This window comes from Gekko japonicus, unplaced genomic scaffold (assembly GCF_001447785.1).
Source record: "Gekko japonicus isolate JY-2015 unplaced genomic scaffold, Gekko_japonicus_V1.1 scaffold2363, whole genome shotgun sequence".
Classification (NCBI taxonomy): domain Eukaryota; kingdom Metazoa; phylum Chordata; class Lepidosauria; order Squamata; family Gekkonidae; genus Gekko; species Gekko japonicus.
The window spans coordinates 212,878-239,656 of record NW_015163158.1 but is presented as its reverse complement, the minus strand read 5'-3'; the positions used below and the strand labels follow the sequence as shown (position 1 = coordinate 239,656).

Genomic DNA, 26,779 nt, shown 5'->3' with positions numbered 1-26,779 from the left:
GCATTCCTGACAGAAATCTGAAGGCTGATCTCATTTATCTATCTTCTTTCCTCCCCTCCCCCCAAATTTTCAGATTTGTCAACCTTTAAAAACAACAACATTCCTTTAAAAAAATTGTCACCACTTTTTTTTTTTAAAGGAAAAATCCCGTTTAGAAAGACATGCAGAACTACTCCAGGGTCAAGAAAGGAGTCAGGTTACCACAAGCGCTAGCCAATCAGTGCTGGGCTCAGCTGGGTTCTGCCGCAAATTGGCAGAGGTGTTTTCCCCTCTGGCTCAAACTCATATGGGAAACCACACACAGGACGTGGACTTTCACCATTTCTGGGCTTCACAGGCCACACACATCTGTACACCGAGTGCTATAAAACCACCATGTTTTACTGTTTAAACAATATATTAAAATATATGCAACCCTGGCAGAGCCTACCAGAAGTTCTTCCCTTCTTCCCTGCTCTTTATCAGCCTCTTCTCTTGGTCCTCTTGGATAAGGCAGGTGCCCTCTTACCTGCGCAGAATGGAAACCAGCATCATTGCCTGACAGATAATGAAACACCCATGGAGAAAGCTTTCCCTGTTGAATTTCTGTCTAAAGGCAAAGGATTTCTTGCCGGACAAACAGCCGATTTCTTTTGTCACGTTAAGGTTTGCCAAGACAATGACTGGCAACTGACAGGAGACTGGGAAGGGGGATATTTGGGGCACCATCATGTTGACAGAATATGATGTCCTTTCCAGGCCAAACCAGGAAGTGACGCCACGGCACTTTAGAACAGCATGATGTCACTTCCAGGTTTCGCCCACATGTAACCATGACAGTGATTTTTCTACTTTTCTCTCCTTCCAGGCTTCAGAATGGTGGTGGGAGTCTGTTAGGGATGCCAACCTCCAGGCGAGGGCTGGAGATCTCCTGGAATTGCACCTCATCTATTTTTACATCTCATTTCTTACTTATTTATTTATATAAACCATGTGTTAAATTTCTCCCGTAGAAAATGGCTACTCTGGAAGGTGGACTGCATGGCTTTATATCCTGCCGAGGTCCCTCCTCTCCCTAAGCCCCACTCTCCCAGGCTCCACCCTCAAATCTCCAGGCATTTCTAAACTAGCAGCTGGTAGCCCTATCCGGGCTTGTGGTAGGAAGTGTCCCCGCTATACTTGGCAAGCCTATGGCATGCTCTCTACCTCTAAGGGAGGGAGGAAAATGCCAATATGATGCTTAGATACAAGCTAAACCAAACCAAACCAGAACCAACACTGCTTTTCATGCTTTAAAAAAAAAAAAAAGCCACCACGACAAAACAATATCGCCTGTCCTGGTCCCCTTTTGCTTTTATGGCTCCTGGTGAGAAAGCAGAAAAGGGAGCCAAGCTGGGATCCCTGGACAATGCTCTTTCTAACCTTCCCATCAGCCATATTAAAAACCCAAGTTAGCACCAATTTGCATAGCCCCACCCCTTCATCACCATAGCCCTAACCTGGCTTCTTCATCACACTACCGTGTGACAGGAGTGTGAGACAGAATGCTCGGAAATGTCTTGTGTGTGTATAGAGTCCGGAGCATTACAAGTGTGGAGGGGAGAATAAACAACTCTGAGCTGATCCCCCCCCCCTGTAAAGTGCACGTGCATTGGCTCTTTCTTACAAACAGACGTCCACACATACTTGTAGGGTGTAAATGCATTCACTGTAACATGTCAACAGAGCTACCAGCAGTAGAAGAGAGCAAGACTAACAAAATGTGTGGCCGCGCAGAGCTTTCACACGAGCCACTTCTTCAGATAACAGTGACTCATGAAAGCGCATACCCTGCCATAAACTTTGTTACTCTTTAAGGAGCTAGAGAAGTGAGCAGTCTCTCACGGAAGTTCCTACCCTGCCACAGATTTTGTTAATCTTTAAGAGGCAACAAACATGAAATTGAGCAGACTTCAGAGGACGGCGGAAGACAGGAAGGCCCGGCGTGATCTGGTCCATGGGGTCGTGAAGAGCTGGACTCGACTGTGCGACTGAACAACAACAACAAGGTGGTACTGGACTCTTGCTCTTTTCTACTGCTACAGATAGACTAACACGGCGACCCATCTAGGGCTAACAGTGTACATGGTCAGTGAAGAAAGACAGGTCCTGGGCAATGTTCCCTCTAAGCTGTGGAGTCTTGTGAACAAACATTCTACTTTGTGAGCTACTGGCATTAACGTTGTGAGCAAGTGATCTGGCTACTGCATAAATGAGTTGGCTCTTGGGCCATCCTTCCTGAGCTAAGACAAAAATGTGTGAGCCAGAGGCTAAAATGTGAGCTAGCTCACACTAACTCAGCTTAGAGGGAACACTGGTCCTGGGTCTTAGTTTGCGGGAGTACCTAAATTGTTGAAAAAAAAGATGTCAAGCTGAATCCACTATTTGGGTTTCCAGAGAAAAGTGTCTGTTGTAATAAAATGCCTCCTCATCCGTTTTCCAAGTTAGCTTTATTATGCTCAGTCACACAGTATAAAAACGCCTACAGCTTGCAACCACTCCCTCTTCCTACTACTGGTTTATATACAATACTCTTAAAGAAACATACACACAGTGTCCTGTCCCTGTAACAGAGGCTTCATGTGTGGAAATGGGCAACAGGTTTTCAGGGCATGGGGTCAAAACCAGCACCTGATAAGTAGCCTCCTATTAAGACTTTGTTAAAGGGACAGGATTCCCACCCCACCATGCCCTTTGGGCTGCTGGCAACCCAATGCCACCTTGGGATGGGCACGTCTGGTTTGTTTGACCATCATTCCCCAAAAAGTCCTTACAGCGCTCAAACGTCTATATTGATTCATTTATAGTTTTCAGCCTACCTTTACCGGAAACTGGCCTTGAGGTTCTATTGAACTACCAGGATCTCCAGGTATTTGTAGGCAAGGGTGTAGACTTTCCAATTTCCCGGGGGGGGCTGGGGCTGGGCCAGAGGCATTGCTGTGCTAGGAGCAAGGGTGACTCCCGGGGGAGGCTGAGCACTTTCCTGAAAATTTCGGCGGGGGCTGAAGCCCCGCCGCCCCCACGAAGATTACGCCTATGTAATTGTAGTTTAGCACTCTTTGCATAGTTGCAGGAGTCAAACTCCGGAAGATCCCCCGCTTGGTAAGCTCTGCCTAGGGTCAAATTCTGCCCTCCCCCCGATCAAAATACCCAAACCTCCAAAAATGCATTTCCAAGCAAGGCGACAACATTAAACAGACCCCCTTAGCCTGCCCTTACCTGCCCAGTTCCCAAGGCAGCCATCTCCCTTGATCCGGAGTTACACTGGATATGCTTTGTTTACACTGCTTTGGAGCACGGCCGGGAGGGGAGAGGTTTCAGGAGGGGTTTTCAGTTAAACCAGGAGGTGTCCTAAAAGTGCTTCCACCATCGCGGGGCAGCCCCCTGCAGTGGGGTCCAGCGCACAGCTCTGCCCAAGTGGGTCCCCTGACTGTGGCGGAGGCGTGGGGCAAGACAGTCGCTGCTCTCTCCAGCTGTTCCAGATGTAGGAGGAAGGGGGGGAGGAGGAGAAGGCGGCAGCCCCTGTCTTGAGCCTCAGTGCAGGAGGGGCACACGGAATTAGTCTCCACTCTCCGACGTCCTTCCTTCCTCACGACTTCTGCAAGCGATTGGGTGTCGCCCAGCCCTGGCCAGAGAGACGAGGAGAAGTCTCTCCTTCGTCGCTCGGAGGCGCCTCGAGAGCCCTCTTGTGGGAACAGGCAGACTGCAAAACGACGGATACAATGCCGGGACTGGGAAGGCGTCGGGGAAAGACCTCGGCTTCTACGCCCTGTTTGGTTGGGCCCTCCAAGGCAACCGGTTGGCTTTTGCATGGGGGCAAGAATGGATGCTGGACTAGATAGACTCCAGGGCCGATCCGGCAGGGCTCTTCTTGGGTTTGTCAAAGCATTACTTTGCTGGACATAGATCAAAAGTGGTATCTATGTTAGTCTGTCTGTAGCAGAGGAAAAGAGCCAGAGTCCAGCAGCACCTTAAAGACTAACACAATCTGTGGCAAGGTAGAAGCTTTCTGGAGAAGACCCTGATGCTGGGAAAGATTGAAGGTCAAAGAAGACGGGGACGGCAAAGGATGAGATGGTTAGACCGTGTCGTAGATGCAACGAACATGAAGTTGAGCCAACTTCAGAGGACGGCGGAAGACCGGAAGGCCTGGCGTGATCTGGTCCATGGGGTCGCGAAGAGTCGGACTCGACTGTGCGACTGAACAACAAGAAGCTGTCAGGACTGCTTACTTCTTCAGATACAGCTAGAATGTGAGAATGACAATAGCTGGCGTGATTGTTCTCTTACAAAGGAATTTCAAAGAGAGACTGCTGCATTGCGACTGAAAATGAAGCTCAAGGCAATGCGTCCTCCTGGTCTGAATCGAGAGCGAGGTTCCCTGTCTCGGTACCAATGCTGATTTCTCCATGCCTACGACCCCTCTGCATCTCACACCGAATCCAGTCATGCCTGCTGTTGTCATTCACCCGCTATTGTCGTTTGCCTGCCAACGTCATTTGGCATCTGAAATCACTCCACTTTCCAATATATAGGACAGATGCACTCCCATTCTGGCTGTATCTGAAGAAGCGAGCAGTGACTCACAAAAGTTCATATCTTGCCACAAATTTTGTTAGTCTTTTAAGGTGCTATTGGACTCTTGCTCTTTTCTACTTTGCAGGTCAGGAATGCCCAAAGAGAGAGGGGGCACATTCAGTTGCCAACTGACCCCCTCCGGCCCAGCAGTCCGACACATTCTTGTGCCTTTAACATAAAATCATACATTTGTATGCCAGGGAGATCAGCATGATGGGTTATGGAGGTCTACACAATGTAGCACAAGCACATGGGTTTGTGAGCAAGTTGGCAACCACGTATAGGAAGTATCTTTATGGTTGCCATTTTTAAATGGCCGTTTAACAAGCAGGAAGGGGACTCTTTTCAACCTATAGATGTCATCCTAGGAGAAAGCTTCACTGTACAAACCTCCTCCTGTTGTGTATCTGCTCAAAGCACAGGGCTTTTGCCACAAAGCAAAAGTTGACAACAATATATTTTTGGATCAGCTGATTTATGAAATGCTGGACACAATCTTGCAAAGCCCAGCCTCTCCAAATGCCTGCTCATTCAGCACACACTTGCTGGGAACCTACCTTACAGGGTTGTTATGAGGATAAAATGGAGGGAGGAGGAGGAGAAGGAGGAGGAGATTGGATTTATACCCTGCCCTTCACTTGTAGTCTCAGAGTGGTTTACAATCTCCTTTCCGTTCCTCTCCCCACAACAGACACCCTGTGAGGTTGGTGGAACTGAGAGAGCTCTTCGAGAACTCCCGTTGAGAGAACAGCTCCGAGAGAACTTGCAACTGACCCAAGGTCACACCAGCAGCTGCATGTGGAAGAGTGGGGAATCAAACCTGGGTCTCCCAGATTAGAGTCTACGCTCTTAACCAAAGTGGTGTAGGATGATTTAAGCTGCTTTGGGTCCCCTTTGGGGAGAAAGGCGAGGTACCCTGTTTCCCCGAAAATAAGACCTACCCCAAAAATAAGCCCTAGCAGGATTTCTATGCATTTGTGGTATAAGTTCTAGTGTGTCTTCTTGAGAAAAAATAAATATGACAGTGTCTTATTTTCGGGGAAACACGGTACAAATTAAGTAAATAAGCTTCCTTATGTGTCTTTTGCAGACAGAAGTCCAACTGATGCGGTTTTCCTACACATTGGGGGGGCAGTAGCGATAGGGGAAAGTTGCCATTTTTGAATTCCCCTCATTTGACTGACATTTGAGACATAATGTCAGGAATGCTGCCATGAGTGTGGTGTGTGTTTCCAATTGCTCTGCACTCCTTCCCATGCGCTTAATTGCATCTTGGCTGTAACGCATATCTCTCAAGGCCACTGGAGGAGTTGGTGTGTCTGGAATTCGTGGGAAGCTTCTTACCTTTCCCAGCTTCTGCAGCCATTAGTTATCTGCCAAATGCCCCCGCGCGGGAGCCCATCTAATTGGGTACTACATGGAGGGGGGGTGCATACGAATGCCCTATATCCTATTATGCGCATAGGTAACCCGCCATTCCTAACAGTGTTCATGTTACTGCATCTATGGCTTTTCAATAAAAGTAAAACCTTCCTGGAAGCATGTACTTCTTTGTTTTGCTGTGGATCCTGACACATAAACTCCGTGAAAAAGATGTTGCTGCTGTAGTAGGGGAGAGAGAGAGAGAGTGCTCCAGAAAGGGCTCTTCAGGAAGGGGCACTCCTTAGTGATTCCCATTTGCTCCTAGGAGCTGTTTGGTGTGTCAGCCTCCTATACCTGATCCAGAAAAGCCCTTTGGAGACTTCGCTGGCTCAGTCTTTTGGTGACCTCTGCCCACATGTAGTGACTCTCAGCTGACCAGACTGATGTCTGCCTTTTGCCCTGAAGAAAGAAGAACAAAAATCCTCATATTTACAATATGGAGGGACAGAAAAGATTCAAAAAAGGCCAGTGGAGGTAAAAGCTGGCAGGTTTCAGGCCTCAAGCCTGAAATAAATCAAGCTGGCGTTCCTTCAGTGGCCTCAGCCTTCAGTAAATTGATCAATGCACAGACTGGTTCAAAGCGGACTGTGTGGAGGGTAAGGTTGCCAACTCCGGTGTGGGAAATTTCTGGAGATTTAGGGAGGGAGGGTCCTCAGCAACCTATAATGGCTATGGAGTCCACCCTCCAAAGCATCCGTTTTCTCCAGGGGAACTGATCTGTGTTAGTCTGGAGAGCTGTTGTGATTCCAGATGTCCTGGCCCCACCTGGAGGCTGGCAACCTGACTTGAAAGCCTCAACCTGAGGTAAATTCAGCAACTCAGTTCAAATGGGCCTCAGCCTAGGGTGCAAGCTCAAGGTTGTGAAATACCTGGAGATTTGGAGGATGGAGCCCAAGAAGGGTGGGGTTTGCAGAAGGGACTTTAACGGGGTCTAATGCCATAGAAATCAACCCTGACTGTTCCCTGGAAGGCCAGATAATGAAACTGAAGCTCAAATACTTTGGCCACCCAATGAGAAGGGAGCACTCACTGGAGAAGACGCTGATGTTGGGAAAGATTGAAGGTCAAAGAAGACGGGGATGGCAAAGCTGCCGTTACTGCATCTGGAATCAAATGGTTAGACAGTGTCATAGATGCAACGAACATGAAGTTGAGCCAACTTCAGAGGACGGCAGAAGACCGGAAGGCCTGGCGTGATCTGGTCCATGGGGTCGCAAAGAGTCGGACTCGACCGTGCGACTGAACAATGCCATAGAGCCAGTTTGGTGTAGTGGTTAACAATGTTCCCTCTAAGCTATGGAGCCCTTTGAGCAAAAATTCTACTTTGTGAGCTATTGGCATTAAAGTTGTGAGCAGGAGATTTGGCAGCTGCATAAATTAGTTTGCTCTGGAGCCATCCCTCCTGAGCTAAGACAAAAATGTGTGAGCCAGAGGCTAAAAAACTGTGAGCTAGCTCACACTAACTCAGCTTAGAGGGAACACTGGTGGTTAAGTGTGCGGACTCTAATCTGGGAGAACCGGGTTTGATTCCCCACTCGTCCACTTGCACCTGCTGATGTGACCTTGGGTCAGCCACAAGCTCTGGCACAGCTGTCCTTGAAAAAGAGCAGTTTCTGTCAGAGTTCTCTCAGCCCCACCCACCTCACAGGGTGTCTGTTGTGGGGAGGGGAAGGGGAAGGAGTTTGTAAGCCGCTCTGAGACACCTTTGGGTAGTGAAGGGCGGGGTAAAAATCCAATCTCCTCCTCCTCTCCTCCCTCCCTCCAAAGCAGCCACTTTCTCCAGGTGAACTGAGCGCTGTCACCTGGAGATGAGTTGTAATCCCACTAGAACGTCATCCACCACCTGGAGGTTGGCAACTGTTGAAAGCCTCAGCCTGAGGTATATTGAACAACTGGCAGGCCAGGGTTGCCAGCTCCGGATTGTGAAATAACTGGGGATTTGGGGGGTGGGGTGGAGTCTGGGGAAGGCGAGGGGTGGGGTGGGGAGGGACTTCAGTGGATTATAATGCCATAGAGCCCACCTTCCAAAGCGGCCATTTTCCTCCAGGTGAACTGGCCTCTGTCCCCTGGAGGTCAATTGTAATCGTCATCCCAGGAGATCTCCAGCCACCACCTGGCTGCGGAGAACCCGACCTCAGCCTGAGGTAAACTGAGCAACTGGCAGGCCGGTTCAAATGGGCCCCTGCAGTAAAACAAGCAATTAGCATGAGAAGCAAAAGCGCCGTTCAGAGCATGGGGTCCAGCATCTTTCCCCACCAGACCTGTTTTAAAGTTAGTGGAAAGTTCATGACAGTAGACCTGCCGTGAACTTCGGTTCACAAACCACAAAGTGCCCAAAATCCATCACAAATTTCCGTTTGTGAGCCTGTTCGTGCCCATCCCTAGTTACATCTTTGAGTTTCAGTAGTGCTTTTCAGAAAGGCAGGAAATTAATGACTTTCATCAGCTCATATGTCAGGCAAAAGAAATGTGCTTCTAGATGCTGCTGTACCACTGCTTCATCCCTCAATTTTCAGCAGCTTTTTTAGAAGAAGAGAAGAAAAAGAGATTGGATTTATCCCCTGTCCTTCACTTGGAGCGGCTTACAAACTCCTTCCCCTTCCCCTCCCCACAACAGACACCCTGTGAGGTAGGCGGGGCTGAGAGAGCTCTTGACAGAACTGTCCTTGAGAGAACAGCTGTGCCAGAACTATGGCTTGCCCAAGGTCATCCAGCAGCTGCAAGTGGAGGAGTGGGGAAGAAGAAGAAGAGATTGGATTTGTACCCCGCCCTTCACTACCCAACGGTGTCTCAGAGCGCTCACAAACTCCTTTCCCTTCCCCTCCCCACAACAGACACCCTGTGAGGTAGGCGGGGCTGAGAGAGCTCTTGACAGAACTGTCCTTGAGAGAACAGCTGTGCCAGAACTATGGCTTGCCCAAGGTCATCCAGCAGCTGCAAGTGGAGGAGTGGGGAATCAAACCCGGTTCTCCCAGATTACAGTCCGCTCCCAGATTAACCACTACACCAAACACCACTGTTACTTGATACCTGAAACATGGTGTCTCATACAAAGACCAGACATTTTTTTATTTAAAAAACAACACTGTTATTTTTTTTCTGGATTGTTAGACCTTTTCCCTATCATTTTCATTTGGTGCTCTGCTACACGAAATGCCTGAAACAGTTTAAGGACTCCTTCTCATACTTTCAAACATATCAGAAATAGTTTTCTCAAAATGAAATGTTACAAAAGGCACAGAACCCAAGAGGTGGACATTTTTGCACCTATCCAAAGATCGTCCATCATGGTCCAAACAGAAAGGTATGGGGCAAGTATGAGAAGTGATTGCTGGGGCACAATCCCATGGGAAGGTCTCCTGCACAACTGCTCTTGCACATCTCCCACTCATTTCATGATGTTCCTGCTGCTTGTTAAATACGGCATCTATTGGGATCCAGCTTCATTGTATACTAGTTTGTTTCTGGAGGTAAATTAAAGTGCTGGTTTTTACCTTTAAAGCCCTAACCAGTTCAGGACCAATGTATCTGAAGGACTGCCTTCTCTCAGGACCCTGACATAGATCATCCAATGAAGCCCGACGCTGAATTACCCATTTCATCAGGCAGAAACATGTGACAGGGCCTTTTTGGTGGCAGCACCCACCTCATGGAATGATTTACCCCGGTAAACTAATTTGACCCTTTCCCTGGGAGTGCTTGAAAAGGCAGTAAAGGCACAACAGATTAGTTCCGTTTCTTTTTAATATATCCTCTTGTATTTTTAATCGATGTTCTTTGGTTCCACTTTGTGTTTTTGTCTCTGTTTCAGCTTGGAAGGATGCTGAGAGTGAGGAACATAAGAAGAGCCCTGTTGGATGAGACCAGTGCGCCATCTAGTCCAGCATCTTGTCTCATAAAGAGACCAACCAATTCCTCTGGTCGGCCAACAACAAAGCATAGAGGCCGAGGCCTTCCCCTGATCTTGCCTCCTGGCTCTGGGATTCAGATTAGTGCCTCTGAATGTGGAGGTCCCCCACAATGGCCAGTAGCCATTGATAGACTTCTCCTCCATTAATCTATTTCATCCCCTTTTAGAGCTGTTTATTCCCATGGCCATCAATACATCCTCTGGCAGCAAATTCACTCTCTGTGTAAAGCACTATTTCCTTTTGAAGGAAGGGGTGCTTCTATCCCATCACAGGGATTTTTAAAAAATGTCTAGGTAAGCCACCTTGAAAATGCTGGTTATTGAAAGACAATTTTTAAATTAAAAGGGTTCTCGTACAAGAATATGCTTCTGTGGGATCATTAATCCCTCTATCATCAATCCCATCCTACATAATTTATTTGATAGTTAATCGATTGGGAGTTCTGCTTAATGCTACTGGTGCCTGTGTTCACATTTACAGCGTCTACATGGTTGGCTTTATGATGGTCAACAAAATTTGGTCTTGTATAGAAACTTTCCCCACAGTACACACATTTGTAGGGTTTCTCCCCCCTATGAGTCTTCTGGTGTGTAATGAGATTCGAACTCAGGTTGAACCTTTTCCCACAGTCTGAGCACTGATAGGGTTTCTCTCCCGTGTGAGTCCTCTGGTGTCTAATAAGGCCCGAACTGCAAGTGAAGCTCTTGCCGCAGTCTGAGCATTCAAACGGCTTCTCTCCCGTGTGGATTCTCTGGTGCACATTGAGCTGAGAACTCACACTGAAGAATTTCCCACAGTCTGAGCACTGGTACGGCTTCTCTCCTGTATGTGTCCTCTGATGGGCAATAAGGTTTGAACTCAAGGTGAAGCTTTTGCCACAATCTGCACAGTTGTACGGTTTCTCGCCCGTATGGATCCTCTGGTGTCTAATGAGGTTTGAACTGCAAGTGAAGCTCTTCCCACAGTCTGCACAATCATACGGCTTCTTCCCTCCGTGGGTTCTTTTGTGTGCATTGAGACTAGATCTCAAGTAGACGCTCTTCGGACAGTCCGTACACTTATAAGGTTTCTCACCAGTGTGGATTCTCTGGTGGGCACTGAGGCTTGATCTAACGCTGAAGCTTTTCCCACAGTCCAAGCATTTGTATGGCTTCTCTCCCGTGTGGGTCCTCTGATGCACACTAAGCTGGGAACTCACACTGAAAGTTTTGCCACAGTCCGTGCATTCATAGGGCTTCTCTCCTGTGTGGGTTCTCTGATGTCTAATGAGGCTGGAACTGCAACTGAAGCTTTTCCCGCAGTCCGAACACTCATACGGCTTGTCCTCAGTGTGAATCCTCTGGTGCCTAATAAGGCTGGAGCTGCAGTTGAAGCTTCTCCCACAATCAGAGCACTGGTACGGCTTCTCTCCCGTGTGGATTCTTTCATGCGCAATAAGGTTTGAGCTCTGGCTGAAGCATTTCCCACATGCTGAGCAGGTGTAAGGTTTCTCACCTCTGTGTGTTCTCACGTGTGCAATGAGGGCAGATTTCTGGCTGAAGCTTTTCCCACACTCTGAGCACTTGTATGGCTTCTCTCCCGTGTGGATTCTCTCATGGGCAACCAGGCTTGATTTCAAACTGAAGCTCTTCCCGCATTCTGAACACTCATACGGCTTTTCTTCTGTGTGGATTCTCTCGTGGGCAATGAGGCTGGAGGTCTGGCTGAAGTTCCTCCCGCAGACGGAACATTCATATGGTTTCTCCTCTGTGTGGATTCTCTCATGGGTGATGAGTGTTGACTTCTTCCCGAATGTCTTCCCGCAGTCGGAGCACTTGTACGGCTTCTCTCCTGTGTGGATCCTCTCATGAGCCATCAAGTTAGAGGTGTTGCTGAAGTTTTTCCCACACTCACTGCACGTCAAGTGTCTCTTGCTGGTGTTTTTATCGTTCAGTACATGAAGAACGGGCTTACTTCGACTCCTTCCTGCAGGAATCCTCTCCTGCCATTCAGTTCTCTCGTTTTCCAACATCCCGTCCTGCTCAGAAACTTGGGCAACTTCACCATCTGTTTCTCTTAACGATTCCCCAGACAGTTCTGCTTGTTCAGCACTTTCTATGTTCGGAGTTTTTCCATCTTCTTCTTCCTTTCTTTCCTTCTCAGTCACTGGCCCTTGACCTGCCAAAACAAGGAGAAATAAAGACAGGTGTGAGTTGCAGGCAGTCAAAATTCAAATGGAGAAGACGACACATTTCATTCGCAGAGGAAAGAAAGTTGCTATGGTTCAGCTCCAGTGGGCTGAGAATGTTTCCACAGTGGCTTGTCTACTTCTGGATTCAATCGACCTAGACAACAGAAGGGGGCTAGATATAGATAATTCCAATTTCTAAGGCACAGGACTCCAACATGGTACCTGTGAACACACCAGTGCCCACTGGCATCTTTAAGAACATAAGAAGAGCCCTGCTGGGTCAGACCAGTGGTCCATCTGGTCCAGCATCCTGTCTCACACAGTGCCCAACCAATTCCTCTGGACAGCCAACAACACAAGAAGAGCCCTGCTGGATCAGACCGATAGTCCACCTATCCCAGCATCCTGTTTCACAGTGTGGCCAACCAGTTCCTTTGGACAGCCAACAACACGGCATAGAGGCTGAGGCCTTCATAAGAACATAAGAGCCCTTCTGGATCAGACCAGTGGTCCATTGAGTCCAGCAGCCTGTCTCACACAGTGGCCAACCAGTTCCTCTGGACAGCCAACAACACGGCATAGAGGCTGAGGCCTTCATAAGAACATAAGAGCCCTTCTGGATCAGACCAGTGGTCCATTGAGTCCAGCAGCCTGTCTCACACAGTGGCCAACCAGTTCCTCTGGACAGCCAACAACAGGGCATTGAGGCGGAGGTGTTCCCCTGATGTTGGCTCTTGGCGTTGGGATTCAGAGGATCAGAGCCTCTGAATGTGGAGGTTCCCCTCGGTCACCATGGCCAGTAGCCATTGATAGACTTCTCCTCCCCGAATCTATCTAATCCCCTTTTAATAGGAACACCCTGGGCACCCAAGTGTTTTTAGAAATTGGGTAGAGCCTGGTGGGAATTTTGCCCAGCAAGGCTTTTGATTGGCCACTGGAGATTTGATTGGCTGTGCAGATTTTATAAGATGTTGCTTCGGTAGGAGAAGAAGAGATGGGATTTATACCCCGCCCTTCACTACCCAAAGGTGTGTCAGAGCGGCTTACAGACTCCTTTCCCTCCCCCTCCCCACAACAGACACCCTGTGAGGGAGGTGGGGCTGAGAGAGCTCTTGACAGAAACTGCTCTTTTTTCAAGAACAGCTCTTATCAGAGCTACGGCTTGCCCAAGGCCATCCAGCCAGGTGCAAGTGGAGGAGTGGAGAATCAAACCCGGTTCTCCCAGATTAGAGTCCGCGCACTTAACCACTACACCAAACTGGCTCTGGTGCCAGCCCAGCACAAAGATCATCAGTGTGACAAAAGGGTAAGCTATGGGGGACATTTTCTGGCTGGCTCCGCCTCCTGCAGAATTCCACAGGCTCAAAAAGGTTGGGGGCCTCTGTTCTAAAGTAATGTTTAAAAAGCTCTAAATCAGTCTAGATTTCAGATTGCACTGTTCAATTCTGCAAAAAGGGGGAAATGAATAACCTCAGAAAACTAGCAGCCCAGGGAGAAGGTTAAGTCAGAATCCCTCTCCTTGACATGCTGACTTTCTATATTCAGTGAATGTTATTTGATGGAGCAGCATTCGATCCTCTACAGTTGAAGCCATACTGCCCAGGCATGGGCTGATCACCTCTGTAAGATCTCTCGCACACTGGTTGTAGGATGACTTGGTGATGATAAAAAGGTATGTATTACGTACAGAGTAATTCAGAGATTTTGCTAGCTGAAGGGCAAACCACGGCAGCCGCAGGGAGCAGAAGGGTGAGCTAGAAATGGGGTGGGGGGGGAGAGCGAGTCTCACCATTGCACCCCAGAAGTGGCACCTGAAGGATGGGTCTTTTCTCTCTGAGAATGCTGGACCCCTGTTCAAGCTCCGCCCAATCCAGTTCAGGCTTTGGGACCATGGTGCCTTCCGTGCTAGAGAAGAGAAATGCAGAAGCAATAAAATTAAGCCATCCACCATGAGTCACACTGTCCACCTCTAATTCCCCCCCCCCTTTTCTAGGCTTGCGAGACACATCCTGACCAATGCTCCCTCAAAGCTGTGGAGTCTTGTGAGCAAAAATTGTACTCTGTGAGCTACTGGCATTAAAGTTGTGAGTGAGCAAGCGATTTGGCTACTGCATACATTAGTTTGCTCTGGGGCCATCCTTCCTGAGTTAAGGCAAACATGTGTGAGCTGGAGGCTCAAAAACTGTGAGCTAGCTCACACTAACTCAGCTTAGAGGGAACACTGAATTCCTGACTTCTCTCTGCCAGGCTGCCCTTCTCCACCCCTGCTGGCAACGCCATCCCTCTCTGCTTCCAGGATATTTTCCATTTGGATCTGTCCTAAGTGCCCAGTTTTGCTCTCTCCCTCTACACACAAACACACACCAATCCCTAAGGGCTTGTGCTACCTCCTCTAGGCCTCAGGCTCCCCAGTTCCATCTCTCCCTCTGCCCAACATGACCTGCTAAAGGTGCTACCGGCTTTTCTTTTCACAGTTCCAACCAATGTTCCCTCTAAGCTGTGGAGTCTTGTGAACAAAAATTTGACTTTGTGAGCTACTGGCATTAAAGTTGTGAGCGAGCGATTTGCCTGCTGCATAAATTAGTTTGCTCTGAAGCTGTCCGTCCTGTGCTAAGACAAAAATGCGTGAGCTGGAGGCTAAAAAACGGTGAGCTAGCTCACACTTAGCTTAGAGGGAACACTGGTTCCAACCCAGTGACAAACTTTCTATCCTCTGTCTAAGTCTCCTTGGGCCCACACTACTCCCACAACAGCCAGAGACGTTCTTCTTCTTTACCCAGACCCCACAAGTACAACCTTGGAGCCTCAGTTGGGTGATGATAGATTATTTCAACAGGCAAATGGAGTATCTTATGACTATGAAGAAGATTGTTATTGAACAGGTGAAGAGCGGGCGCTACGTCCTCATTTGTTCAGGTTTGTGGGACTCTTTTGATCCATATTCGAAAGGAGTAGTGGACCATGAAATCTATTGGAAGTTTGGATTGAGTACATTTATTGGTACTTTTGGCCCAAACAGATATAAAGTGGATCATTTGAATGATTGCAGACTGATAATCGACCTGGTTTGAGTATACCTGTTGAATTGTATGTGGTTAAATATTTTTGTCATGGTCAGATTTGGTACGTAATGTTTTGTGGAATTGTTATATCAAAGTTCTCTGTATTTATGACTGTATCTGAAGAAGTGCACGTGCACATAAAAGCGGATACCTTGGGTAAAACTTTGTTGGTCTTAAAGGTGTCACTGGACTCCTCCAACTTTGTTCTGTATTTATGGGTTGTTACTGTGATCTATGTGAATAGATGGTTCATATGACTCATTCTTTCCATGTGTTTTTTTGGATAACTTTGGTGAAGCTACCATTTATGCTTGGGACCAAAGTTCTGCCGTGAGGACAAGTAGCACCGTGATTGGGGCTCAGCAGAGTATAAACATGTGGCATTAAAACCAAAGAATCAAAGAAGAATCAACAATAGGGACATGCAATCGGAGTTCTCTTGTGGCTCTGTATTTCCCCGGCCCTTCTTACATGTAGGAAAGGATTGGCAAAAGGTGATGAGGCCCTTGGCTCAAGAGGTGTGGCTCAGTGCTGGAGCACCTGCTTTGCACATAGAAGCTCCCAAGTTCAATCCCCAGCATCCCCAAGCAAAGGATCTTAGGCACAGGAGCTGCGAAAAGCCTTCCTGGGCTAGTCAGAGAAGAGAACTCTGAGCTAGAGGGGCCAGTGACCAGACTCAGGAGCAGGCAGCTTCAAAGGTTCACATTCAGGAGCCTAAGCAGGAAGACTTGGGTGCTATCTCAACGTAAGAAGAGCCCAACTGGATCAGAACAATAGTCCATGTAGTCCAGCAGCCTGTCTCACACAGTGGCCCACCAGTTCCCCTGAATGGGCCAGCAACAAGGCATAGAGGCCAAGGTCTTCCCCCTGAGGTTGCCTCCTGGCTCTGGGACTCAGAGGTTTAGTGCCTCTGACTGTGGAGGTTCCCCTCAACCACTATGGCTAGTAGACATTGTTACTCATCCTCCATGAGTCTATCTAACTCCCTTTTCAAACTGGTTTATTCTTGTGGCCATCCCTACATCTGTTGGCAGCGAATCCCACATTTTAATCACTCTTTATGTCCATCTAGACCAGTATCCTGTCTCACACAGTGGCCAACCAGTTCCTCTGGAGGGCCACAACAGGGCACAGAGGTCGAGGCCGTCCCTGGATGTTGCCTCCTGGCTCTGAGATTCAGAGGATTAGTGCCTCCGAATGTGGAGGTTCCCCTCAGTCACCATGGCTAGAAGCCATTGATAAAACCTATCCTCGATGAATCTGTCAAATCCCCTGTTAAAGCTGTTTATGCCTGTGGTCATCTTGTTTATTCTTCTGGCCATCTTATTCTCCCCTCTGCCCATTGTGGCCGTCTTGCTCTCCCTCCACCTGTTGGGTGCAAGAGGGAATGTCCGAGTCTTGCTGTAAAACTGGCATAATGGGACATTTCCCCTTCCCCAGCTCTAGTCTCCTCCCTCAGAAGGGAAATCAGCTAGTCTTCCAGCAGCAAATCCTGACCCCCCCCCCCCCCCGGCAGGATTCAAGCTCAGCACAGACTGAAAACAGCAAGAAAGAGTCTGGATCTTACCCGTTTTTGGGGTCTCCAGCAGCCTGGAAGGAACAAGAAAATGTCATTAATGAGATTCTGAAAATTTAGGAAGGAACTTAGGAGGCTGCCCTAGAACTTCCGAGAATTTGTTCAAAGAGAAATTCTCTGAATTCTTGCTGGAGGGGTATTTTCATGGCTGTGCCTTATACTAAGGCTGCCATGGTGATGAGTTCAGCTTCTAGATTGTGACAATTTTCATTAATCAAGGATGTCCCTAGTCCCCAAGTATTACTTGGCTGCTCTCTATGATCTTGCATAATAAATAAACAGACCAGCATTAATGCCGCTCCAGGGTTTGTTGGTTTTCTTTTTCTATAAACACTATCTTTGCTCACTATCCTGGGATACTTTTGTTGGTCCTAAAACAAAAAATTAGTCTCTCCCGTTGCGGGCTGGGGATTTGTCTACCGATCAATCCCACCCTGGTCTAGATGGACAGTGTCACAGATGCAACGAACATGAAACTGAGCAAACTTCAGAGGACGGCGGAAGACAGGAGGGCCTGTCGGGATCTGGTCCATGGGGTCCCGAAGAGTCGGACTCGACTGTGCGACTGAACAACAATCCCACCCCCACTCCAGCCCACCCACTAACATGCATGAAGTCCATTGAAGTCGGTATTGTCTGCTCAGGCTGCCAGATCTCCAAAGTCTTAGGCTGACATCTTTCACATCACCTTCCACCGGGCCTTCCTGCATGCCAAGCAGAGGCTCTACCGTTGAACCGCGGCCCCTCCATGCTCCGCCCCGCAACCTCTTACCTGTCCCAGGTGTGCCGCATCCATCCCCCCGCCCCGGAGCCACTTGGACAAAGGGACGCCTTTGATTGCAAAGGGGCAGAGAAGGAGGAAGAGTCTAAGATGCCGCTTGTGGGGGGGGGGGCCCTGACCCGCCCGACCCTCCCCAGGCCTGACCCTGCTCCGCCTCCCTCCTTTCCTCGCTGCCGGGATCCGTGCGGGGTCCCCCTCCTTTCTTTCCCTGCTCCTCTCCCGGATGCAAACGCGGCCGCCGGGGGAAAAGCGCGACCCTTTCCTGCTCCAGAGGAGGGCGAGTTTCGGTCCGCTCCTTCTGTGCACTCCGGGGCCCTCTGCTGGCCGCTCCGACGTCGCTTGCAACAAAAATCCAAGTCTGGAGCCTCCGAGCATGGGCAGAGTGCTTCCCCTCACTACCCCGCATAAACCGGGAATGTTTTTCCCTTCCATGCTTTTAAGCATGTGCAAGGTGCTTCCTCCAAATTCCCACATAAGGTAAACAGTTCCCCCCTCCTTTCTGGAGTAAAAAGTCCAAGGGTCACACAATACCTCTGAGAATATGCAGGGTTTCTCCCAAAGGAAAACGTTTCCCCCTTTTTCTGGAAACACAGTTTGTATGCAACATACCCTAAGTGCAGAGCTCTACCTTTGTTTTTGTTTTAAACCACGAGGGTGCACTTCAACTTTCAGAGAGTATAACTTTAATCTTCCTTCAGGAAGACCAAAGGGGCTTTCCTAATTTCCCTTTCTCCATTTTATTTTATTCATCCACATCGCTTCCCCTGCATCTCTGCAGACAAGATGTTACCTGAATATAGAAAGATAATTGAGAACAGAGAGTTGCCTGTCTACAAAGACATGGCTGCTGTGGGCCGATACACCAGCAATAAGATCTGTACACATCCTGCAATCACAAAATTTCAATCTAGGGAATGAATGATCGTGAACATGGATGCAATCAGTTCCACTCGATATCCATAACCTGATAAACACCAATGAAAGGCCCGCAGGATTTGACTTGCCACATAAAGTATGGAAGATGGCTTACAAACAGGCTTTGGCAGTTGTGTAGACCTGTTTTTTAAATGTGGCAAAATACTGCGATACCCGAATGTGATTGTGGTGCAGCCCGCCAAATTATTTTCCATCTGTCACAGGGATGTGAGCCTCGTGCTTTCCAGGGAGATGTGATGGAGCTCTTTGAACTCTCTCCAGCTGTGATTGAGTGGATTGAAAATTTAGATATTAGGGGGATTTCCCAATCGGCCTGCACACCCATTGTATCAGCTTGGTTACATATTTTATATTATTATATGCTTCCTGTGTGCAACTCTGCCAAATGATAAATAAATTTTATTCATTTTATTAAATGTTTGTCTTGCCTGTTGTCTAAGGATCTTAGGAGAGTGTACATTTCCCCCTTCACTCCCATTTAATCCCCACAACGAACCTGTGAGGCAGGCAAGACTCAGTATGTGACTAACTAAATGTGACTCAGTTTCATGGCGGAACAGGTGTTTGAACACAGCCCTCCTCTGATACCCTACCAGGCACCACAACCTTCCAGTGTGGTAGAACAACCGCAGTGAACAAAAGATCCAGGAAGTAGGGAGGGGCTGTGGCTCAGTCAGCATCTGCTTGGCATGCAGAAGGTCCCAGGTTCAATCCCCAGCATCTCCAGTTAAAAGACCTGGCAGTACGTGATGGAAAGACCTCAGCCTGAGACCCTGGAGAGCTGCTGCCAGTCTGAGTAGACAGCGCTGACTTCGATGGACCAAGGGTCTGATTCAGTATGAGGCAGCTTAATGTGAAGTGGAACTAGCGGGGAAAACTTGAGAGCTGCAGCATCTTTTCCAATGAGCACCCAAATTCCTATTCAAAAGGACGTGCGAAGTCTTAACTGGCAGAGTGGCGTTTGGTTTACTAGCCCCAATCCAAATTCTGTTTGTTTCTGTAAAATGCACCACGATGCCACACCTTGAACACTGAAGTAACGCCCCACCTTACAGTGTGTTTTTAGACAGTGATTTGAGAAGCCATTTGGATTAGGCCAATGGCCTATCCAGTCCAACACTCTGTGTCACACACTGGCCAAAACCCAGGTGTCATCGGGAGGTCCACCAGAGGGGTCAGAACTTCAGAAGGCCCCCCCACACACACTGTTGCTCCCCAAGCACCAAGAAGACAGAGCATCACTGCCCCAGACAGAAAGTTTCCTCTATGGACCTTTGCTCCATGTTTACCCAATTCCCTCTGGAAGCCACCACCATTTCTTGTGGCAGATAATTCCATGTGACTGAAGCTGTGGAGTCATTTTGTGGCTGTGTCCACCACATGTCAGAATTCTATAAGTGACCACAGGCTCAAAAAGGTTAGGGACCCCTGCAGTAATCTAACCTAGATGTAATCAGAACATGAGTCACCATGGCCAGATCACTTATTTGATGAGGGGCAGGAGGAAGGATTCCCAGTAGTCACGTATGGCTGCGAGAGTTGGACTATAAGGAAGGCCGAGCGCCGAAGAATAGATTCTTTTGAACTATGGTGCTGGAGAAGACTCTTGAGAGTCCCTTGGACTGCAAGAAGATCAAATCAGTCAATTCTAAAAGAAATCAACCCTGACTGTTCCCTGGAAGGCCAGATAATGAAACTGAAGCTCAAATACTCTGGCCACCAAATGAGAAGGGAGCACTCACTGGAGAAGACCCTGATGCTGGGAAAGATTGAAGGTCAAAGAAGACAGCAAAGGATGAGATGGTTAGACAGTGTCATTGATGCAACGAACATGAAATTGAGCAAACTTAGAGGATGGCGGAAAACAGGAGGGCCTGGCGTGATCTGGTCCATGGGGTCGCGAAGAGTCGGACTCGACTGTGTGACTGAACAACAAAGGAGGAAGGATAATTATAATAATAATACTAATAATAGAAATAATAATAATAATAATAATAGATGGAAATTAATGGTTGTATGATATCCGAGGCTTTTCAAATCCAGGTCTTTACTAATTAATTAGAGGTCTTCAGAGAACATTTCAAGGACTCTTCATAGCAGCTTCAGAAGCTGCAAAATGTTATCAGTCTCAGCTGTATTAAGCCTTAAACAAGAAACGAACAAGCAGAAAAGCCAGTCTCAGTGAATAAACACATTCCCGCAGAGAGCTGAAAACAAAACGGGCGATCCAAAGATGTCTGCCACACAAGTTTTCCAGGAGGCCAACAAGTATATCATTATGATGTGCCAAGCAAGAGCCCTGCTAGCATGTTGGGCGTCTCCCAAGTTGGAAATTATTTTTCAGCTATTGCTCAAGGTGGATCACAGATGAGAAGTAAATTAACTAACCATAATTAATGACTTAGAAATGAGAAAACAATAAAAAAGCAGTTAAAACCAGCATGCACAGCAATTTAAAAAATGCAGTCACACAAACATAAAAACCAGCATGACACAGATCAGAAGCGCTGCGGTGTTCCAGAAAGGAGGCAGCGTCAATAAAAACAGAACTACAGATTAAAAAACAACAAACACCAATAAAACGTGGCTGAATAAAACAGGCCAGGATCAATGAGTCGAAGGACTAGACATTCTAAAGTAAAGGTAAAAGTTCCCTTGCTCGAAAGCCAGTCGAGTCTGACTCTAGGGTTGCGGTGCTCATCTCCGTTCCAAAGCCGAAGAGCCAGCGCTGTCCGAAGACGTTTCCGTGGTCATGTGGCCGGTATGACTAAACACCGAGGCGCACGGAACGCTGTTACCTTCCCACCGAAGTGGTACCTATTTATCTACTTGCAAGTTCTTGCTTTCGAACTGCTAGGTTGGCAGGAGACATTCTAAACAGTCTTAAATCACATACTGAAACTAGGGGCGCTTTCACACATGCTAAATTATGTGGTAGAAAAGAGCTAGAGTCCAGTAGCACCTTAAAGACTAACAAAATATGTGGCAGGGTAATGCAATTTCAGTCCTGTTCAGTGACCACTTGCAAGTGCATTTTGCCATTTCACGCAGCAAAAATCCAGTTGCAAAGTGCATTCAAAGTGAATTTAAAGTGCCTTATTTCATGCGTGTGAAAGCGCCCTATAAGAAACTAGAGAGGAGAGCATTCCATGAATGGGGCCGCCGTAAAATAAACACTGTCTTCTGACTGCTTCCCCCCACACACACTTCTATAGGTGGGAGCATATGGAACAGAGCTTGAGATGAAAAACCAGCAGGCAGGGTGGTGCCACCAGTAGTTGTCTTTCAAGCACTCTGCTCTAGGCCATGTAGGCCTTTAAAAGAAAGACACAGCACTTTGAACTGTACCCAGAAGAAGATTAGCAACCAGCGAACCTCTTTTAACACCCGAGTCAGCTAAAGCTCCTGAACGGTCTTCATATGCTGACCCACAGTTTGCAGCCCTTACCTGGATAGCCCAGGACAGCCGAATTTCATCAGATCTCAGAAGCTAAGCAGGGTTGGCCTTGGCTAGTATTTGGGAGGAATACCAGGGTCATGACACAGAGGCAGGCAATGGCAAACCACCTCTGAAATGTCTCTTGCCTTAAAAACAAGCCTAGATCGCCACCTAGTGGTACATAATGCTAAAAGAGCTAGAACTTCTGGATGCCAGATAATCTTAGGATCTCCTGGCTATATACCACACACACTGCCATAATAATAATTAATAATAACATAGTTTACATGGTCAGATTCTAGCCAAGGTGAAATCAGATCAAGGCTTACCGTGGCCAGCTCTTACATCTCAAGGAAAGGTTGCAAGTGGTGCCACAAAAAGGTGCTGTGCATTACAGAAGAAATCGGAGTTTCCAGCCATACGCACTGATTCAAGAGCACCCTCAACCAACAAATGTGCTCCGCCCCTCCCTGCCCCTTAATTGCCTTGCCTTCCTCTCACTTCTGTCTTCCAAACATAAATCGTAGCACAACCCCACCTCCAACCCTCAGCAACCACAAACACCCAGACACTTGAAAACCCATTTAAACACATATGAACACACATGAAGATGCCCTTCTACTGAACCAGACCCTTGATCCATCATAGTCAGTATTGTCTACTCAGACTGACAATGGTCCGTCCCATCACCTTCTGCCTGGTCCTTTTAACTGGAGACGCTGGGGATTGAACCCTAAGAGGTAGGGTATCATAAGAACGTAAGAAGAGCCCTGCTGGATCAGACCGATAGTTCACCTAGTCCAGCATCCTGTCTCACACAGCGGCCAGCTAGTTCCCATGAAGGGCCAACAACAGGGCATAGAGACTGAGGCATTCCCGTGTTGTTACCTCCTGGCTCTGGGATTCAGAGGATTAGTGCCTCTGAATGTGGAGTTTCCCCTCAGCCACCATGGATAGTAGCCACTGATAGACCTATCCCTCCATGACTTGATCTAATCCCCTGTTAAAGCTGTTTTTTCCTGTGGCCATCATGACATTCGCTGGCAGCGAATTTCACATTTTAATCACTCTCTGTATAAAGCAGTATTTCCTTTTGTCCATCCTGAACCTACTGCCCATCAGCTTCATGGGATGCCCTTGAGTTGTAGTCTTCTGGGGGGAGGAGAAAAAGTTCTTTGTCAACTCTCTCTACCTCATGCCTAATTTTATAAACCTCTATCATGTTCCCACCTTAGTCATCTCTTTTCTAAACTGAAAAGTCCCAGACTCTTCAGCCTTTCTGCCTAGGGAAGGTGCTCCTAACCGCTCATCATCTTGGTTGCCCTCCTCTGTACTTTTTCCAGCTCTTCAATGTCCCTTTGAAGAAGAAGAAGAGATTGGATTTATACCCCGCCCTTCACTACCCAAAGGTGTCTCAGAGCGGCTTACAAACTCCTTTCCCTTCCCCTCCCCACAACAGACACCCTGTGGGGTAGGTGGGGCTGAGAGAGCTCTTGACAGAAAAGGCTCTTTTTCAAGGATAGCTCTTATCAGAACTACGGCTTGCCCAAGGTAAACAGTTCCCCCCTCCTTTTTGGAGTAAAAAGTCCAAGGGTCACACAATACCTCTGAGCATATGCAGGGTTTCTCCCAAAGGAAAACGTTTTCCCCTTTTTATGGAAACACAGTTTGTATGCAACATACCCTAAGTGCAGAGCTCTACCTTTGTTTTTGTTTTAAACCACCAGGGTGCATTTCAACTTTCAGAGAGTATCTTATCAGAACTACAGCTTGCCCAAGGTCATCCAGCCAGGTGCAAACCCGGTTCTCCCCGATTAGAGTCCGCGCACTTAACCACGACACCAAACTGGCTCACCAAACTGATATGGTGACCAGAACTGTACACAGTATTTGAAATGAGGCTGCATGATAGATCTATACAGAGGTATTATACTATCAGCTGTTTTATTCTCAATCCCTTTCCTAATAATCCCTAGCACAGAGTTTGCCTTTTTCACCACTGCAGCATGAGCTGTCCACCATGACCCCAAAATCTTCTTCTCTCTCAGTCTCAGCAAGTTCGGATGCCCAATAGTGTACACTTGAAGTTGGGATTTTTTTTGTCACTTTAGAGATCTACTAACGGTTGGAAACCAAAGGGTGTCCTCTTCCATTAACAAGGGGTCACTCCCAAGGAGGAGGTCAAAGGATCCAGCCCAGTGTTTTCTCTCTTGGCGATGACAGCTGTCAACCTGGAGGTCTCCCATCCGGTGGAGGACTTGTCTGACTACTGGATGGAAAAGTTAATACCCCTGAAGGGACCAGGCAGATTCCCAGCTGCTCCAACGTTATTCCAGTTGAAATTTGCCTCCCAAACTCCTGGAGGTGCCAGACAGTTAACTGAAACATGTTTACACCGTTGCTTTCTGCATGGAATCTCTGTTGGACACCGATGCTCCATTGGACAGAAAATGTCAACTCTGATTATTCATATGGTCTTGGTTAGTCTGAATCCTTGAACACGAGATGTGCATTATGATCCTTCAGCTGTCTGCGATATACTGGGAGCACACTTAGGATCCATGGGAGTCTCTCCTGTGTGCATTCTTTGATGGGAAATAAGGGTTCTCCTCTGAATGAAGCTCTTTCCACACTCTAGGCATTGATACGGCTTGTCCCCTGTATGGATCTTCTGATGGGATGCAAGGTTTCTTCTTTGACTGAAGCTCCTCCCACACTCAGAACACTGAAACGGTTTCTCTCCCGTGTGGATTCGTTGATGGGAAGCGAGGTGAGCGCTCTGACTGAAATTCCTTCCACATTCTGAGCACCTGTAAGGTTTCTCTCCGGTGTGAATCCTTTTGTGTGAGGTAAGATATGTGCTCCGACTGAAACTCTTTCCACACTGCAAACATTCGTATGGTTTCTCCCCTGTGTGGATTCTCTGGTGAGAAGAAAGACTTGTGCTCCGGCTGAAACTCTTCCCACACTCTGAGCATTTGAATCGCTCCTCCCCTGTGTGTATTCTTCGATGTGAAGACAGCTGAGTACTCCAACTGAACGATTCTCCACACTCTGAGCATTTATAAGGTTTCTCCCCTGTGTGTATCCTCTGATGGGAATTAAGATCTGTTCTGTTTCCAAAACTCTTCTCACAATCTGAACATTTATATGGTTTTTCTACCAGGTGGATTTTTTGATGGGACAACAGGTTGCGACTCCAGCTAAAGTTCTTTCCGCACTCGGGGCATTTATATGGTTTCTCCCCTGTGTGAAGTCTTTGATGTGAACTGAGATGCGTACTTCGACTGAAACTCTTTCCACACTGGGAACATGTATATGGTTCTTCCCCTGTGTGCGTTCTTTGATGCAAGCTCAGTTGGGTATTCCATCTGAAAGTCTTTCCACACTCTGAGCATTTGTAGGGTTTCTCCCCTGTGTGAATTCTTTGATGAGAAATCAGATCTGTTCTTTTTCTGAAAGTCTTTCCACAGTCGGTACATTTATATGGTTTTTCTCCTAGGTGGGCTTTTGGTTGGGACATAGAGGTGCACCTCCAGCTGAAATTCTTTCCACCTTCGGAGCCTGTGTGTGAATGGATTCTTTGATGTAGCGTAAGGCATGTGTACCACCGGAAGCTTTTCCCACAGTCTAAACATTTGTACGGTTTTTCTCCCGTGTGAATTCTTCTATGCGATGTGAGAGTTGAGCTACGGCTGAACTTCTTTCCACATTTCAGGCAGTCATATGGCTTCTCCCCTGTGTGTGTTCTCTTATGTAACGTAAGGGTGGTGCTCTGAGTAAAGCCCTTTCCACACTCCAAGCATTTAAATGGTTTCTCCCCAGTGTGGATTCTCCAGTGTGTATCAAAAATTGATTTATAAGTGAACCTTTTCCCACACACAGGGCATGTGTTTTTTCCTTGGGCTGAGGGGATGCCCTGGGATTCAGCACACTGAGAAGCAGGGGAGTCATTCCTCCTCTTCTGTTCTGCTTCAGTTTTCCTTCCTCGCCGTTTCTCTTTCGTAGATTTGGCTGTGTCCAATGAGATCTGGCGTGGTTTCCTCTCTGCTTTAATCTTCCACCCATTGCCTGCTGGAAGAAAGGAAGGAAGCTGGTGAGATCTGAGGTGACAGCACCTTTGACACCTGTGCCAGCCGGAGCTTCTAAACAGTCTTCAAAGGCAGACTCAGATAGATTGTACTGTAGCAGCCTAGCCTAGGTGTTTGGGGTTTTTTTCATTTTTAAAATGTTTATTAAGAGAAAGTATAACATATCAATACATATAATAACTGCAAAACAGTATACAAATGTCCTGAGAATCCAAAATTACAAACCAACCAGTTAGTCACCATTACAATTTTTTACAACATACATCAACAGTCATAACAAACTAAGTTAGTACTAAATCCGATCACCTATACATAGATGCTGTGTGAGCTATGAATCCCATAGAATTGAGTCACGTTGTTATCTTTTAAATCTTCAGGAGTCTGCTGCTCTGATTCACAAGAGGAGTCTCGACAGTAAGGTGGAGGTCAGGTTAAACTCAAAAGTGTACCCATGTGTGATAACTCGTCCTAGAAGGAAGCCTACCCTAGGTGTGAGCAGAGTGAGGTTTGCTATGGTGCTGTTATTCCTACCAACAATACAGAAAATACTTTCATATATGGCAGGATTTACATCCCCTTTAACTCTGCTAATTATTTTTTGGAGGACAGTAGCATAAAAGGCTATTCGCTATGATCACTACATGGACCTTGGGTCAGTCAGTCACAGGTCTCTTAGAGCTGTTCTCTCAAGAGCAGTTCTCTCAAGAGCTCTCTCAGCCCCACCTACCTCACAGGGTGTCTGTTATGGGGAGAGGAAGGGAAGGCGATTGTAAGCCTCTCTGAGACTCCTTTGGG

At 47.5% G+C, this 26,779-nt stretch overlaps 1 protein-coding gene across 3 annotated transcripts in view; it reads right to left on the bottom strand.

The window, feature by feature from the left end:
• The window catches only part of LOC107106862 (zinc finger protein 850-like), a 43,512-nt gene extending 18,020 nt beyond the window's left edge, over nucleotides 1-25,492 (bottom strand). Inside the window, exons 1-2 of one of the 3 annotated variants that reach the window (XM_015407080.1) lie at nucleotides 24,501-25,492; nucleotides 10,127-11,792 (exon numbers count right to left, since the gene is read on the bottom strand). In XM_015407080.1, the coding sequence (XP_015262566.1) occupies nucleotides 10,324-11,792; nucleotides 24,501-25,416 (2,385 nt within the window). In that variant the 5' untranslated portion in view covers nucleotides 25,417-25,492 and the 3' untranslated portion in view covers nucleotides 10,127-10,323. Of the gene's footprint in view, nucleotides 1-10,126; nucleotides 12,041-24,500 lie in introns of those variants that run through there. The other 2 variants (XM_015407079.1, XM_015407078.1) reach the window with 2 other exon arrangements.
• Between the last annotated feature and the right edge of the window lie 1,287 nt (nucleotides 25,493-26,779).